This window comes from Eleginops maclovinus, chromosome 21 (assembly GCF_036324505.1).
Source record: "Eleginops maclovinus isolate JMC-PN-2008 ecotype Puerto Natales chromosome 21, JC_Emac_rtc_rv5, whole genome shotgun sequence".
Classification (NCBI taxonomy): domain Eukaryota; kingdom Metazoa; phylum Chordata; class Actinopteri; order Perciformes; family Eleginopidae; genus Eleginops; species Eleginops maclovinus.
Genome location: NC_086369.1, coordinates 7,714,565 through 7,731,969, shown reverse-complemented (window position 1 = coordinate 7,731,969; position 17,405 = coordinate 7,714,565). Strand labels below are relative to the sequence as shown.

At 40.3% G+C, this 17,405-nt stretch overlaps 1 protein-coding gene across 1 annotated transcript; it reads right to left on the bottom strand.

Annotated features, from left to right (window-relative positions):
• Positions 1–4,112: 4,112 nt before the first annotated feature.
• On the bottom strand, positions 4,113–17,274 carry mbtps2 (membrane-bound transcription factor peptidase, site 2). Its single transcript, XM_063874080.1, is given in 12 exon segments — positions 4,113–5,062; positions 6,856–6,931; positions 7,340–7,538; positions 8,121–8,221; positions 9,495–9,675; positions 10,183–10,212; positions 10,214–10,302; positions 13,122–13,249; positions 13,722–13,825; positions 14,842–14,980; positions 15,929–16,077; positions 16,975–17,274. Coding segments are annotated over 12 exon segments (1,494 nt in total). The 5' UTR covers positions 17,050–17,274; the 3' UTR covers positions 4,113–4,839.
• Positions 17,275–17,405: the final 131 nt, after the last annotated feature.

Below are 17,405 nucleotides of genomic sequence, written 5' to 3'. Positions count from 1 at the left end.
CATGGTCATGCTGAAAGACCCAGCCACGCTTCATCTTCAGTGCCCTTGCTGATGGAAGGAGGTTTTCACTCAAAATCTCACGATACATGGCCCCATTCATTCTTTCCTTTACACGGATCAGTCGTCCTGGTCCCTTTGCAGAAAAACAGCCCCAAAGCATGATGTTTCCACCCCCATGCTTCACAGTAGGCATGGTGTTCTTTGGATGCAACTCTGCATTCTTTCTCCTCCAAACACGACGAGTTGAGTTTTTACCAAAAAGTTCTATTTTGGTTTCATCTGACCATATGACATTCTCCCAATCCTCTTCTGGATCATCCAAATGCCCTCTAGCAAACTTCAGACGGGCCTGGACATGTACTGGCTTAAGCAGGGGGACACGTCTGGAACTGCAGGATTTACGTCCCTGGCGGCGTAGTGTGTTACTGATGGTAGCCTCTGTTACTTTGGTCCCAGCTCTCTGCAGGTCATTCACTAGGTCCCCCCGTGTGATTCTGGGATTTTTGCTCACCGTTCTTGTGATCATTTTGACCCCACGGGGTGAGATCTTGCGTGGAGCCCCAGATGGAGGGAGATTAGCAGTGGTCTTGTATGTCTTCCATTTTCTAATAATTGCTCCCACAGTTGATTTCTTCACACCAAGCTGCTTACCTATTGCAGATTCAGTTTTCCCAGCCTGGAGCAGGTCTACAATTTTGTCTCTGGTCTCCTTTGACAGCTCTTTGGTCTTGGCCATAGTGGAGTTTGGAGTATGACTGTTTGAGGTTGTGGACAGGTGTCTTTTATACTGATAGCGAGTTCAAAAAGGTGCCATTAATACAGGTAACGTGTGGAGGACAGAGGAGCCTCTTAAAGAAGAAGTTACAGGTCTGTGAGAGCCAGAAATCTTGCTTGTTTGTAGGTGAATACTTATTTTACCGAGGAATTTACCAATGAATTCATTAAAAATCCTACAATGTGATTTCCTTGATTTTTTTTCTCATTCTGTCTCTCATAGTTGAGGTATACCTATGATAAAAATTACAGGCCTCTCTCATCTTTTTAAATGGGAGAACTTGCACAATTGGTGGCTGACTAAATACTTTTTTGCCCCACTGTATTTGGTCACCTATAAACAAGCAAGATTTCTGGCTCTCACAGACCTGTAACTTCTTCTTTAAGAGGCTCCTCTGTCCTCCACTCGTTACATGTATTAATGGCACCTTTTTGAACTCGTTATCAGTATAAAAGACACCTGTCCACAACCTCAAACAGTCATACTCCAAACTCCACTATGGCCAAGACCAAAGAGCTGTCAAAGGAGACCAGAGACAAAATTGTAGACCTGCACCAGGCTGGGAAAACTGAATCTGCAATAGGTAAGCAGCTTGGTGTGAAGAAATCAACTGTGGGAGCAATTATTAGAAAATGGAAGACATACAAGACCACTGCTAATCTCCGTCGATCTGGGGCTCCACGCAAGATCTCACCCCGTGGGGTCAAAATGATCACAAGAACGGTGAGCAAAAATCCCAGAACCACACGGGGGGACCTAGTGAATGACCTGCAGAGAGCTGGGACCAAAGTAACAGAGGCTACCATCAGTAACACACTACGCCGCCAGGGACTTAAATCCTGCAGTTCCAGACGTGTCCCCTGCTTAAGCCAGTACATGTCCAGGCCCGTCTGAAGTTTGCTAGAGGGCATTTGGATGATCCAGAAGAGGATTGGGAGAATGTCATATGGTCAGATGAAACCAAAATAGAACTTTTTAGTAAAAACTCAACTCGTCGTGTTTGGAGGAGAAAGAATGCAGAGTTGCATCCAAAGAACACCATACCTACTGTGAAGCATGGGGGTGGAAACATCATGCTTTGGGGCTGTTTTTCTGCAAAGGGACCAGGACGACTGATCCGTGTAAAGGAAAGAATGAATGGGGCCATGTATCGTGAGATTTTGAGTGAAAACCTCCTTCCATCAGCAAGGGCACTGAAGATGAAGCGTGGCTGGGTCTTTCAGCATGACAATGATCCCAAACACACCGCCAGGGCAACGAAGGAGTGGCTTCGTAAGAAGCATTTCAAGGTCCTGGAGTGGCCTAGCCAGTCTCCAGATCTCAACCCAATAGAAAATCTTTGGAGGGAGTTGAAAGTCCGTGTTGCCCAGCGACAGCCCCAAAACATCACTGCTTTAGAGGAGATCTGCATGGAGGAATGGGCCAAAATACCAGCAACAGTGTGTGAAAACCTTGTGAAGACTTACAGAAAACGTTTGACCTCTGTCATTGCCAACAAAGGGTATATAACAAAGTATTGAGATTAACTTTTGTTATTGACCAAATACTTATTTTCCACAATCATTTGAAAATTAATTCATTAAAAATCCTACAATGTGATTTTCTGGATTTTTTTTTCTCATTCTGTCTCTCATAGTTGAGGTATACCTATGATAAAAATTACAGGCCCCTCTCATCTTTTTAAATGGGAGAACTTGCACAATTGGTGGCTGACTAAATACTTTTTTGCCCCACTGTATATGTTGGCAATGAAAATCTTATATCCCATGCTCCTCCAACAACTCAACATACATGGTGCGAATAAGATAAATAAAATAGTGCAAAAAGAGAGAAGAATATTTACAATAACAATAAAGATTTAAGGATGTGAAATATATACATATGTGGAATACATTGAGAGTTTTTAAATCCTTTACGCTGTTGAATGAGGAGGTATGGACCGATGCATATATTATGTATAACAGATGTATATGGCAGATATGTATAATATATAGATATGTGTACTATAAACAGATATGTATGGCAGATGTGTATAATATACAGTATATATATATATGTATGTGTGTGTACAATAAACAGATTGACAGAGCTCAAGAGTTCAGCAGTCTTATAGCCTGTGGTATAAAACTGTCTCTGAGTCTGGTGGTCTTGGTCCGGATGATGCGGTACCGTCTGCCAGACGGCAGCAGACAGAACAGATTGTTGCTGGGGTGATGGGGGTCCTTTAATATCCCACCGGCCTTCTTCCTACACCGCTGGGTGTAGAGGTCCTCTATGGATGGCAGCTCCGTCCTGGTGATGTGCTGAGCAGTGTTCACCACCCTCTGTAGAGTCTTACGGTTGAAGGCGGTGCAACTGCCATACCAGGCGGTGATGCAGCATGTGTGCTTTAGAATGCAGACAATGAGCCAATATCCCGTCTTCAAAATTGGAAAGGGGCAGTTTTATGAAAGGAAAATCAGGCTACATGCATGTTCCAAAGGCAATTGGATATAGTAGTATAAATACAAAATAAATATTTTAAAAAATCAAAGATGAAGCAGCAGTATTGTTTTCAACTTTAAAACCTTCTCGGGCGGCAGTGGCTCAGCCTGTATGGACTTGACCTTGGAACACAAGGGTCTCTGGTTCACGTCCCAAATGGACCCAAAAAATATGGAGTGTGGACTGGTAGCTGAAGAGGTGCCAGTTCACCTCCTGGGCCCTGCCGAGGTTTCCTGGAGCAAGGCCCCAAACCCCCACCTGCTCCCTGGTGCCGGCAAGACTCGCAGCCTCTTCACTCTGGCACCTCTCTGTCATGCATGTGCATATTCAGAAATGTATAAAAACCAGAGAGAAAACCTGAATTAGATTAAATAAGCAAATATATTTTGGTGTATTTAACAGACCAAACTATAATTGGAAAAAAAGTAAAACTATAGTGAAATATTGTTTTTCTTCTATTGTCGTTATCTGTTCATACCGTGCCAGTTTGCATTTATACACAGGAGTTATAGCTGTTCTTACTGCTTAACATGTAGTCAGCTAACACATATTTAATTGTTTTATACTGCTTCCAAACACTAGTTTCCAAGATGAGACACATTTCAATCTGAGGTGGCTAAACCCAACGATACTTTCATATTGCGCCTGGATATCACAATCCAAAGACCTGCAATCCAGAGATTAAAAGGATCAGTGGATTTAACTTTGACCTCCCCGTCCACCTAAATACTGGAATGTTGTCAGCCGGCTCATTTAACCGACAGACACAAATGATAAACCATAGATCAACCAAACATAGGAAGAGAACTAAAACATATTAAACGTTATGATGTATTAAACACTCTAAAATCACTTAAATAGAAGCAGCCTTTTATTCCAGAGCTGTGACAAATCATAATCATATTCATTTTCATCAATGCAAGAGGGAGAGAAAGAGAGAGCAAATCGCTTTCTTTTCAATATTGGATACCCACCTTTAAACATGTTGGATATTACCAGACATTGTTGGAGTCACAGACCTGTGAGGAGTCACATTCACTGAAATACTGTCACATGAATAATATTATTTCCACTAATGATGTGTAATAGACATTCAAGAAACCGCCAAGCATTTGCCAATAACTGGAAGGCTTTTTTAAATGATCCTTGCTTTTGCTTCTCTCCTCGTGGATCCATCTCTGCAGCACGTTGAGGTCCAACAGTGAAAAAGTATGGCATTGTGGAATCAAACCTTTTCAAAACCAAGACAATTTTCTCCTCATACTTCAAAGACAACACAGATATTCACATTTGGAAAGATTGTGCAGTGTGTGTAAACGGTCACATCAGACAGTGCTTTACGGCAAGTGCAGTATTTATTTGTATACATGTGCTTTGTGAGTATATGGCGGCAACAAGGTTGGTATTGGTTTCCCTGGTGGTCCGGTAAAGCAGATGTTCTGCTCAACAGTCTCCTGAAATTGGGCAGCCCTGCTGTCTAGTTCACAGATTAATGGTCCACACGTGTCAGACACATCCTGAGAGAACCACTCCGTCCACATTTAGTGTTTTTTGCCCTCCAGTGCGGCTCACCACTGTGGCTACCGTGCAGTGACCATCCACAGGCCCAGTGCCACGTTGGCTGCCAGCAGGGCGCTGCCTGCCAGCAGAAGGAAGAAGCCAATCAGCTCGCGCCTGTGACGGTCCGTTACCACAGTAACCAGCGTGGCCTCTAGCAGTGCATTCAGCATCCACTGACCGTCTAGAGCGAAGCACGGGACAGAGTTTACGACTGCTAAAGCTCCAGAGAGGGACACTACATATCTGAGGGACAGGAGGGTTAGGGACAATATTACAGTATTAGGTTTGGAACCTTGGACACAGAATGACCCTAAAAATATTTCTTCGAGGTCTTTTAGGTCAAAAATGACACATCACTTTCATTAGAGGATGAAGTATGCATATGTGGATCATTGTAGGACTTGGAGAAAAAACACAAAATGTACCTTTTGGGAGATTGTTTACCACTGATTGTTGCCTTGTGTATAACAAGCTCTAAAAGGCAATGCTTATTTCATGCATACACTTTGCTAAATCACAGGGCGAGTCTAGAAATATTTTATAAAGGAAGAAAAACACAAGCAGTAGCTCAAGTCTTTGCTACCATTTATTATATTTCTGTAGAGTTCAATAATATCAAAACTCTAGAATGGTATTATTCTAGGAAGTTATGTTTAAGTTCTAGAATGTTACAATTTAAAAAATTGTAGAATGTTACGATTATAATTCTAAAGTTTGACAATTATGAAATGATAGAATTCTAGTATGTTATTATTATGTTCTAGAACAGTATTTCAAATATAGTTTTACAAATTCTTCAATATTGCAATTGTAGAATGGTATAATTTAGGGATGCACCGATACATCGGCCAGACATCGGCATCAGTCGATGTTCGCCCTATTTACTGCCATCGGCCCATCGGCAAATAAGGTGCCATTCACCGATGGCAGTCGCCGCGCTTTTGTTCATTTTTCCTGCGTTCCGTCATAACATCTGCGGCACCCATAGTCCGTTTATATCTAAAAAAAAAAAAACATGAACTAAAGAAAAACAACATGTCGGCAGTGTGGGACTATTTCACTTTCACCCAGAGATCTGCAATTTAAAAAAGCATTATTCCAAAGTTGACAGCAACTTTGGAATAATGACACGGGAATAATAAACGGAGCGCGCTCTTTTCCTCTCTCCCTGTCTCCCTTTCCTGACAGCCCGTCCGTCTCATGCAGCTCGCTGATCCAGTAATGAGTGAACCGACAGCAGAGAGTAAATATATTTACAACTAGTTTAGGTAGATTCAGAAGTAGACAAAATAGCTTAGTGTAATAAGTTTAACTCTAAATGTGTGTTTTGCTCCGCTCACCGGTCCCCTCACAGCGGGCAGAGCTGCAGGTGATCTGGAGAAGCTGCGTACTTAAACTTTACCTAAGCTTTACCTTTTAAGTGTTGCATCTTCTGAGGTAATTCCAACGTCCTCTTCTCTTTTTCTCATAAGGTCTCCCTTTCTGTTTTGTCGCTTGTTAGCAGACCCTTCACACGATAGCAGAGCGAACAGGTACAGGAGGCGTAGAGCGAGGAGATCATTGTCCACTAGTTAATCGATCGCGGATGGCGTCGTGCTCGCGGACGGATAAAAAAAATAAATAATAATACACAAATAAAAATGATAAAGAGGAAATATTAATCTTCCAAGCTTTCCTTATCATGTTTATAGACAATGACCTTGTGTACAGATAACTGCAGCAGATGTGACCCCCCAAGCGAGACGGTAACATTTAGAGAACAAATCACTAATGAATCCTCTTATAGATAACAAGCAGAATGTAGAGGAAATTAAACGCAACCATGGTCAACTGGATATGCATAAGGGTTTCGCTGCACTAGCCTTATTTGGTTTTGTATGAGTGGTAACTTTTGCTGGATAACTTAAGAAACACATTTTGAAGAGAAAAATGCTTCATGCTTTAAACCGAAAAGACAGTTCTTTCTTTCAAGCAAGCAAGCCAACACCTCATATATCTCACTTCAGCCCATCTGCCCTGAAAGCAGTAAAGGATACTTGCAGAAGGTCTCCAAGAAAACAGGCAGATCCAGGTGGAGGAAACCAAACCGAGGGACAAAGTTGGTCAGACTCACTAGAAAAGACAAAGCACAAGGAGGTGTTAAGTTCACACGGTGCGGTTGACTTTATAATGATGGAAAGATCTCAGCTTTTAGCCAATCATCACATCTGTCTGAAATTGCAGCAGGCAAGACAACAAGCCTCTTCCTGCACCTATTGTACATCACATATGGACTGTCGAGGCATCACTGTAAACAGCAATTATATGAATATTACACATTCAAGCTCATGCCTCCTTTTAGGGTGAGACTTAATCATCAAAAGGTGTCTTGTTGCAACTCTTACACTGAAATTACAAGGAATTTTAACATTTAAAATAAAGAATACTGTTAGGAGTAAATGCATAGAATTGCAAATATCGGATATAACTTATCTAATAGACACCTTTCTTTTTATTTGAAATAACCAAACTGTAACTTACCAGCATACTGCAGGTGTGGTGGATACCCCACAAACAGCATGTGTGTGTTGGGTGGGTGTGTGACGCGGATGAAGCGAGTCTGGTTCTCCAGAGAGGGAGTCACGCAGAGGCTGGCACCCTGTATGTGTGCGGTGCAGTCATCGTCGGTACGACACACTTGCGTCCCCATCACCATCTTGCGCACCGGCATGCAGGCGTACTGCAGCCAGAGGATTACAGAACAACACCAAATATCAGTATATGCAAATGTGAATATATAACAGGAGAGTCACTAGGATTAACAGCTGTTGTTGGCTTGTTTTTGGTTGCCGGTACAAACTGTACATCCCTTAGTCTTTTGTTTTCTTTTTCACATATCTTTATTAATGATAACCTTTTTCAAAGATGCACTTCTAATGTGAATTTATGAGCAGTTATCCTGTAAAACTAGGTCAGGGTCACACAAAATGTGTCATATTGTCCATCCAACATGTGCACTATCATTTATTTTTTTGTATTTATTCTACTATTACAATATTTATGCAGACAATTTATGACTCAGACAAACAGAAGCTAGTCATCCAGTTGCAGGATAAAAAAAACCCCAAGATAAATCAGAAATTAAAAGCGTACACAAACAACATTCTATACATACACATACCTATGTACACATTTGTATTGCTTAGTGATATAATGTTGAAAATGTATTTTTTGTATACTCATATTGAGTTTTGATGTACATTAAACTCACATGGTTAAAAAAAATGGCAATAAAAGGAAGTGAATAATGCGTGTCTGTCACCTCTCTCTCTTTCTTGCCCTGAGGTTTCATGTAGGAGAAACAGAGATCCGTCAGGCTGTTGTTGCTGCAGCAGTCGAACGTTCCATCCAAACGCTTAAAGGCTAGCACAAAGGGGGGGGGGGGGGGGGGGAGATAAATGATGACAAGGACTGCTTGATTCATTTTGTGTCAGGGTAAAAACAGAAGATGGATGTCACAGAGTTGCCGTTTTCCCGATTGATGAATCTACTAGCGCGAGACGATTAGACATGGACAAAGTTTCACACGCTACATGACAACAGTGATTATCCTGTTGTCTCCACTTCACACATCATCAGGGACTCACACATATTATTGTGCGCATTAAAATAGAAGGCAGCAAACTCCATTGGTAAGACAGCATGTTTCTGTAACAACTAGCAGAGAGACGATGAAATTGTCATAAACATTACTTAAAAAAACAGGAAGATGTAAAGAAGATAGCCACAGAAAGGATTTAAATGCAGCACTTGCTGAAGTAACAAACTTTTTTATGACGAATGATGAAGGAACCATGTGAAATGCTGCCTTTATTTAAGCCCTCTTTGCCATTTCTCGCTAAAATATAAACTCTAATGTCTGCCGCTAGAATTGATTCAGGCCACAGAGAAACAACAGGAGCTCTGATTGGCCAGCTGTTGATCTCTGACCTCACACATGACTTCAGCTAACAGCTGGCCTATCACAGCACCCGCTGCTGCTCTGTGGATTTGACATTTTTATGCAATACAAAACTAACTTAAATAAAATGATATAGGCAGGAGACAAATTATCTGAGCATGTCAGCGTCCGTAGGATAGTATATAAATCACTAAATTAATCACAGTTTTGAGGCGCTTACAAAGCTAATATTTTAGCGATAAGGTCGTGAAAAGTTGAAGAAGGCATGCTGGTTAACATCTTTTAACATAAAAGTCCCCAACTTTCAACATCACACTTCGTACCCATTGGTTGGCAACACTTGTAGGCAAATGCAAAGTATAGATGTACCGACAAGCCTCCTAGAGGTGCACCAGTAACTCACCAGCAAGTTGTCGATTTATAATTTCATGTGCAATTTTGGGGGATTTCTCACCTTTTTGGGTGCTTTACTTAAAAACGTCCTTTCTACAAATTTTATTTTATTAACTTCACATTAAGTCAGTAAAGACCTGCGGCTAAAAGGTTATCAATATCACATGTTTTCATGAAACAACCACGGCAGCTAATTCACCCAACATGGCAAAAACAGGACGTGTTTTAACTCCAATACACGTTAATTCCAGAAGCGCAGTGCCTACTCTTTTCTGAGTTATGTACGGTTTTTGTACTTTGGTAGAACCTTTGGTGTCCTTGCTGCAGAAACAGCACACTCACCTCGTCCATGGGCCCAGCTGGGCTGCAGGCTGCTGCTAGGGACACAGTATCCAGTCTGTGGGGAGTGAGAGACGCGAGACAGGCAGCTGCTCCAGTCCTCCACCCCCTTGACTGGACAGTCCTCCAGCCCGGTCACAATATCCCCAATTGACAGACCTCGGGGACCATCGGCTGCAGCGCCCTGGTTGAAAGACACAGCTAGATGTCACATTTGGTTCAAAAGGACAAGGGTTAAACAAAACTAGGATGGATGTTTTTATGTCCTGCAATACTCGGGACAAACCATGTGGAGAAGGGATTGACCAATACACTTTCCCTTGCCAGCTAATGCCAATGAATCCTTGAGCAATAGACTTCCAACCGAAACTCTCCAGCTACTATGGCTGTGTGAATTATTGACTCTATGGATGTGCAGGGGGCAATGATTTAAAAAGTAATTAACCCTAATGCCCCGCCAATTCCACCCACATAAATAACAGCTACTGATTACTGGAACATTGGAAAACATGCCACAGAGAAGCAGTGACTGAAGTACTGACAAACAGTAATGATTTTTTAAAGCTGGTTGCACAAAGGCCAATATAATGTTACTCAAGGATTAAATCTCACTAGGTTCAATATTAAGATAACAAAAGGTCAAAAAAGGAATATAACGCTGAACAACACGTTAGAAGCCGGCTGCACTGACCTGGACGACCTCAGTGACCAGCGCCCCCCCCACCGGTTGAATACATGGGAAACAGGAAAATGGGCAACAGGAAGAGGAAGGCTAATGCTGCCACACACAGAACAAAGTTGTGCCACACTCCTAGAAAGAAAAACAGAAACATTTTAACATATTTTTACAGACACAAAAAAAAGAATCCTATAATCCCCTTAAAAAGGTCCCCTATTGTGCAAAATGCCCTTTTTGATGTCTTTAATACAGAATCATGTGTCCCCAATGTGTAAGGAGACTCACAAAGTCAGAAAATACAACCCTCTCTCTTTTCCTCTTCACCCACATCTCTAAAAACGGGGGTACAAACGAGCTGATCCAGATTTGCTTTGGTTATGACGTCATAATGAAATGTGGGCTGTCTTTACATTGAACTCCTGGCAACGTCCAATAATATGGGGTTTAATCACGGCAGCGTTTAGCTGAGTATCTTCTCCCGGTAGAAAACATTCACAGAGGAGAGAGAGCTGCATGATGCTCCAAAGGGGCGTGGCCAGCTTCAGCTCAGCTCAAATTTAAAGCGACAGTCACAGAATGAGCACTTCAGGAACAGGGCTGAAATAGAGGGGTATGAGGCATGCTACAATGGGTGATCTGTTTGGTTTTTTGAGCAAAACACTTCACTGACATGTTTTGTATAGATATGGCCCTATAATGTATTCTTTCAAATATAATATAATACGGGACCAAAAAGGGGCATAGGAAGGATTTTAGCTTCTCAAATATGCCTTTAAAACTTTAAGTTTATGAACCTGATCAAAATAACCCTCCAAAAGATTGAATTGAACGAAAATATCACACCACAATTGAAACTAGAGTCCTGTTTACATGTTCTGCACATATTTTTGAGTGCAGGATGCCGTGGCAAAACAGTAACCGCTGCTCACTAAAAATAGCTGTTTATACCATCTTAATTACGCATGAAGGCGCATTCAGTGTCCCAAAACCACTTGAGGAAATGTCTCATTGCTTGATGAGGTCAAGACATGACATTTAGGCCTTACATACATAAACATGCAAAGCCATCATTCAAATGTGGAGACAGCAGCATTAAAGCACTGAGTCTCTGCAAAGGAGAAAATGAAAAGCTGAAGATAGCTGGAGGAATATTCCTTTCTCTTGGGAAAAAAATCAATCCCAGCATGTTTTAAAAGTCAGGCCTAAAAGCTGCGTATAATTCTATATTGATTTTTGATTGATTACAGCACACAAACTTAAAGTTGCATCACCTATCTCTACAGGATTCACAAATAAACATGTTACAGGATAACACCCTGAGTGCAGAGTGCTCCGCTGTGAGGAGGGAGAGAGGCAGGAAAATAAACTCAGCATGCTGTTATGTCACCACTCCCCTGATGGGAATAGCATCCTCTCTGTCCTTCTCTACTGAGTCATATGACTTGATAGGAAGTCTCCGTGATGTGCCTGCAGTCATCACCCAAGTTATATTCTTCTCACATAAACCAAAGACAGGCCTGGAGGAAATGTGTATCTATTAAAAGATTTGAGAATAGCTCTTCACTGCCCTCTAAAGGCTTGTAAGCGGCATAGAGGAAGTAGCATATCATTAATGTTCTTGCACAAACTGACAGCTGACACATTAAGCATCTGGAGGGAGTTTAGAGCCTCTAACCAACAAATCATCTTGACATCCTTGCTGCTGTTTCTTGCAGGAATACCACTGATGTTTTGTGACAAATAAGATGACACGTAGCATTGAGGATGTCAGGAGTGAAGTGACGAGTATGCTATTAAAGTAGCAATGATCTTTATTCCACACAACACTTAACTGTTCGTTGTCAAGAACATCTTTATTATTTTTGTAGCTTCAGCCCAATACTAAAGCTTTTAGGTGGTGGTTTAACTCCCGGGGATGACTTGGCTGACTCGTTTCACTGTGTTTATCAGATGCGGAATAGTTCAATCCATTTATTGACCAGTTTGGTGCATCGTGAAAGTGAAGTCCATTCAATATTTCATTCCATAACCATCAATCTTTTCGGTTCACACTGATGCGGTCAAAAACCATTTGCCTTTCCGGGATCAGGCAAACACACACCTGAAATACCTGTGCCTTAGGGAATCAGACAGCGACACCCAATGGCACACACAGTGGATAACCCCCAAACGTGAACTCATTAAAATGGCTCTTAGAGTAGGTACAAACCTGATTTTTATGTGTAAAATAAAAATCTAATTAGTGAATCAAGGCTGCACAATTAATTGTAGCTTAATTGAAATCCCGATGTGGACTAGTGCATCAAAATTGAAATCGCAGTAAGCTGAAGTTCTTGCCTACATATGGTTTGTAATTAAAAAAGCCTTGTTTGGTTCAGATCCTCTTAAAAAAATCACAAATGCAATATCAGTCTAAATAATTAACTCATAATTAAGCAGCACTATAATAACCATCATAAGTCATAAGCTACAGCTGACATAAATCAGAAGAGAAATTAGCTCAAAAAAATGAACCATCCGTTTTCCCTCGCTGATCTTTTATCGGATTGTTGAATAAGCTTTATATAATATTGTTTTATACATAATCTGAGTCATACAAGCCTATTTTTTGCTGCTTTAAAGTGTACTTATCAAAGCTTGCAATATACTTCTTGGCCAGACTGCATTGAAAATAATCAGCCTTTCCCTATTAGTCTTATTCATGCGTGACTAACTGCCAACTCTGCCAATCAATTAATATCTAATTTCCTTAATTGCAGAGTGGAATGATGAGTTGATGTGTAGCAGCTGCTCAGAACTTACTGACCTCAGAGCGACCTTCACTCACAGAAATGAGTATTTAACTCAATGCCTGGAATAATTGTGATTAATAACCGGGATGTCATTAGCTGGCAAAATAACCACCTCTGCCCATAAGGACTGATCAAAACATCAATGTGTAAGAGTCTCACCGGCACAGAAGATGCGGAGCTGCTGAATGGGCGATATGATGTTGAGGTGCGTTGTGAAGAGGTCCACAAACGCACCGGGATACACAACAAACACAAACATGCCGAAGCCGTTTACTCGCACTTGCTCCCTAGAAGGAATATGACACATTGAAACAGGGTCAGAAGAGAAGGAGAGCACACCAAAAGGCATTGAAAACATATTATTTTAAACAACTGCTATTTATGTGGGATGGAATCCAAAATTAACAGACAATTTTCTGCTTCTGAATATTTCACAATTGAAATGGTTGCCTACTAAATACTTCAGATTCTAACATTTCCAGTCCAAGTGCTTGGAATAAAACACAAATATTTGGACACGTTCAAAGGACAGAAGGACACCAAGTTAAATTAATTGAATAAATGAATACAATTATAGAAAATATCTTATACCCTTTCACATTCCTGCAATTGTACAAGGGCTAACATTGCCCAACTCTTTTCTAGCTTTTGGACAACTTTTTTATTATATAATATTAAATCCAAGATATAAATCTATTGGATTTGCTTTACTGATGGACACGTTAACAGATTAATGACAAGGATGTGTGTGTGTTTTACCTCAATGCTGCCACAGCGTGGCCCAGCTCATGTATGACTCCGCTGAGGAGCAGGGCGATGAAGAAGTAGGCCAGCTGACTGGTGGGCAGATTGACACCGGGGATCTAGAGACACATGCATTAAAAAGCAACACACAACTCTGACTTATACAGATACACAACATGACACCAACAGTCTTCTTAGGGGGAATAATTTAATTTAAGATAAGATGTACTTTATTCCCAAATTTGGAAATCTTTTTGTTGCAGCAGCAAAAAAACAAACAAGGCATTGCACATAATTAGAAATGAAAAGAGTAGAAATTAACAATTCTTAAATACAAACATCTCAAAATAGAAATAGAAATAAACACGCATTAGAGAGTAATAAATATACAGATGACTGTGAAGATAAAACAATCTATAAGGGCCAATTTTCAGAGAACACAATATAAAGCAGGATATTATTTAGATTGTGTATAAGGAATGGAATATTTAATTAAATGTAAATGTAAAATGTACAGTGTGACGCCGAATACCTTCACACTGTACATTTTACATTTACATTGAGTATGTATTTATATTTTTCAATCTGATCATAGATGTTTCTCCTCTTTGATCCTTAAGAACCTTTAAAAAGTATTTGAATCCCTTTTCAGGAGGATATTTTATTAAACTATGATATGAAACGCACTGTATCCAGGCTGCACATTTGTAGAATGAACACAATATTCTTAATACCACGATGTATTCAAATTCCTACTCTTTTTGTTTGTTTCAGGTTATGCTGATGCTGTGGTTTTCTCTGTGGTCTGCATGTGTCTTCTCCCCCCGGCAGTGTGCTGCATTAACTCCAGGCTGAGTACTCCTTTATAAATGGCCAACTAATAGCTTCCCATGAATCAACCTACAGAGCTCCACTGGGGATTGTGCTCACATCAATGCACGGCTGTTTGAAATAAAGGGAGAAATGTGCTAAATAAGACCCCTTCTCATAATTGGGGGCATTTTTCACACTTTCATTTTTAAATCAATGGCTTTATATGAACTTTCAAGGACATGTAATGCTCTGAGCTCCAGTTCATCTCCAGTTAGACCCTGTAGCCTGAAAAGACATCCACACTGGTTCGGTATGTACATACCACCACCTGCAGGGTCTGCTGACTCCCCATCCTAGGGTTGTCTGAGGTCATCTGGGCGAGAGTCTGCTGCAGCGTCCTGATCAGCAGCACCACTGATCCCACCATGGCCATTACACCAAATACCAGACCACTGTTGAACCTGTGAGGTATATAAAGGATGAAATAGTGCATAATCATTAAGATTTGGTTGTACTTTGTGACCTATACATGTGATACATTTATCTCAAAACAAATGTAAAGCTTGCAGGGAAATTAAAACTGCACAGGACAGAGGCACAGTGTAAAGGTAATATCAGGATTTTGGAAGACTGGCCCACTTGTTCATTACGTGATGAGAAAAGATGAACCAGAATGATCACTGCAGTACTTCAGCAGACATTATGTTGAGCGATAGGTATAGCTGGCCACTAACACTATGTTATGAATGAAAATGTAAGTTTTTGAACGGTAAATGCAGAGCTACCCCTTAGTAAAACTTCATTGGTGTTAAATTTGGCATTGCTATTAGTTTGTTATCTTTATAATGAATAACCCTAATTAAAGAACTCTATTTACCCTTGAAAGCTTGCATTTAGTTAATTATTTGGGACACTATCGATTTGTTCGACATTTTTTTTCATCACTAGCACCAACCGGAGGACATATGATTGGTTGCCTGAAGAGGAACGAAGATGATATTTTGTTAGAATGAGTGCTTTCTTTCTGAATGACCACACACCTAATCACCTAGAAGTGTATTTAGTCTAAAATGTTTTTAAATCTTTTTGTTTGTGTATTAGTTCAAAATTATTAGTTTCTTATTTTTCATTTGTGAGGGAAACTCCTGTATGTAACTAGAGCTTCTCGACCTCTCCTGTTAGACCCATTTCCCTTTCCGTTTGAATTCTGTTTGTATATTTGTGTAATAAAAAATAATATATCTATTATACTGAATCAATCATTTTTTAAAAAAATGCTTAGGTAGACCCACTGGGAAATTATTCAAAAATATAGTGTTTACATTAAAAGCAGAAAAACTGAAAATACAGAAATGATTCAGGACCAGTTCAGGGTAAGGGCAGTTTATTAATCAAACAGAAGTCCTTACCACAGGTATTGGGCTCTGGGGTTGATGCGGGCGCAGTACGCAAACAGACGATTGAACATGGTGGTTTGCCATCTCACATGGAAGGGAGACAGCATCAGTCCTCGACTGGCCAGCCATGACTCGTACCTGATCCTATGTGTCACTGACGACTGCAGGAGTCCATGGAAAAGTAAAAAACATAATCCAAGAATTCAACCACCAATGAGCAAAAAGCACAAGAGACTTTTAAGATTTCTACAAACAATTCGGGGAATATATCTGTTCTTATTATAAATACAAATGTCTATAAAGAATCACTTGAATGATGAATATGTGCAGTTATGTTACAGGTACTACAAGCAACCTATAACGAAATACTCGCATTTCAGCAATATTTTTCAAACCAATAAAACTGTAAAATCTTATCAACCAAGATTCCTATTTCAATTACAACTTAAATTAAGATTCTTGGTTGAAAGAATCATAATTTAATGATTTTCAGCAACACTTTTAAGGTTTGCTAAAAATCTTTAACAAAGCTAAATTGAAAAATTGGCACACAGATGATTGTTTTTACTACTGTGTCACCAAGTTGAAAGTCAACTAGTTGTCTATACTTTTGTAAATCCAGTTTTGTTGTTGTAGGCCTAATTTATTTTACAACACATTTGGTAAAACGAACGTTTAGTTATGTCATGTTGTTGTTGTTGACGTTATTGAACTTGTCCAATACTGCCGAGAATAAAGGCTTCAGGTGGTAAACATTGATTTTGGAATGATTTAAGCTATAGCTGCATAGCTCTAGCTACACTTTAGTTGTGTATACACATATATACATATGTATAGTAACTACACTAAAATGTGCAGTTACTATACCGGACAGAACAATAATAATAGCATAGAATAGATTGTGGGGGGCGGAAGTGGAGCTATTCCTATTTCACATACCAACATGTCAAAAGGCTGATAGCTGTTACATACACGGTTGGCTAATGACTCAACCTAATTCCTCCATGTATGATAGCTGGCAGTTCATTCAAGAACGCAAATCATGGACATATATTCACCTTCAACAGTGTGTCGGTGAGATAGACCGCACACCAGGCTCCCATCACACACACCAGCAGCGGCACAGGGATCATGATGCTTCAGAGGACCCTTCGCTGACACAGGGAACACAACCTCGCTGTCTCCATCACTCCGTCTGCCCGCTGTGCATCATGCAGCTAGCCGCAGTTATTTGTGTTTAACACAACACAACTGTGTTAACATTTCGTATTGAATAAAGAAGGGAACAAAACATTTGTTTTGAGATGATCTGCAGAGAAAGAACAGTGAGCCGTGTGAGACAAACTTCCGGGTAGAGCTTCTTCTGTTTCTTTTTTAATAATACAAGTCAACCAAACGGAGCGATAGCGCCTCCATGTGTTCAACTGCATAATTTAGGAAAAAATAGATGCACTGTATGTATGTACTTGTCCTGTATTATTTTTTTTTT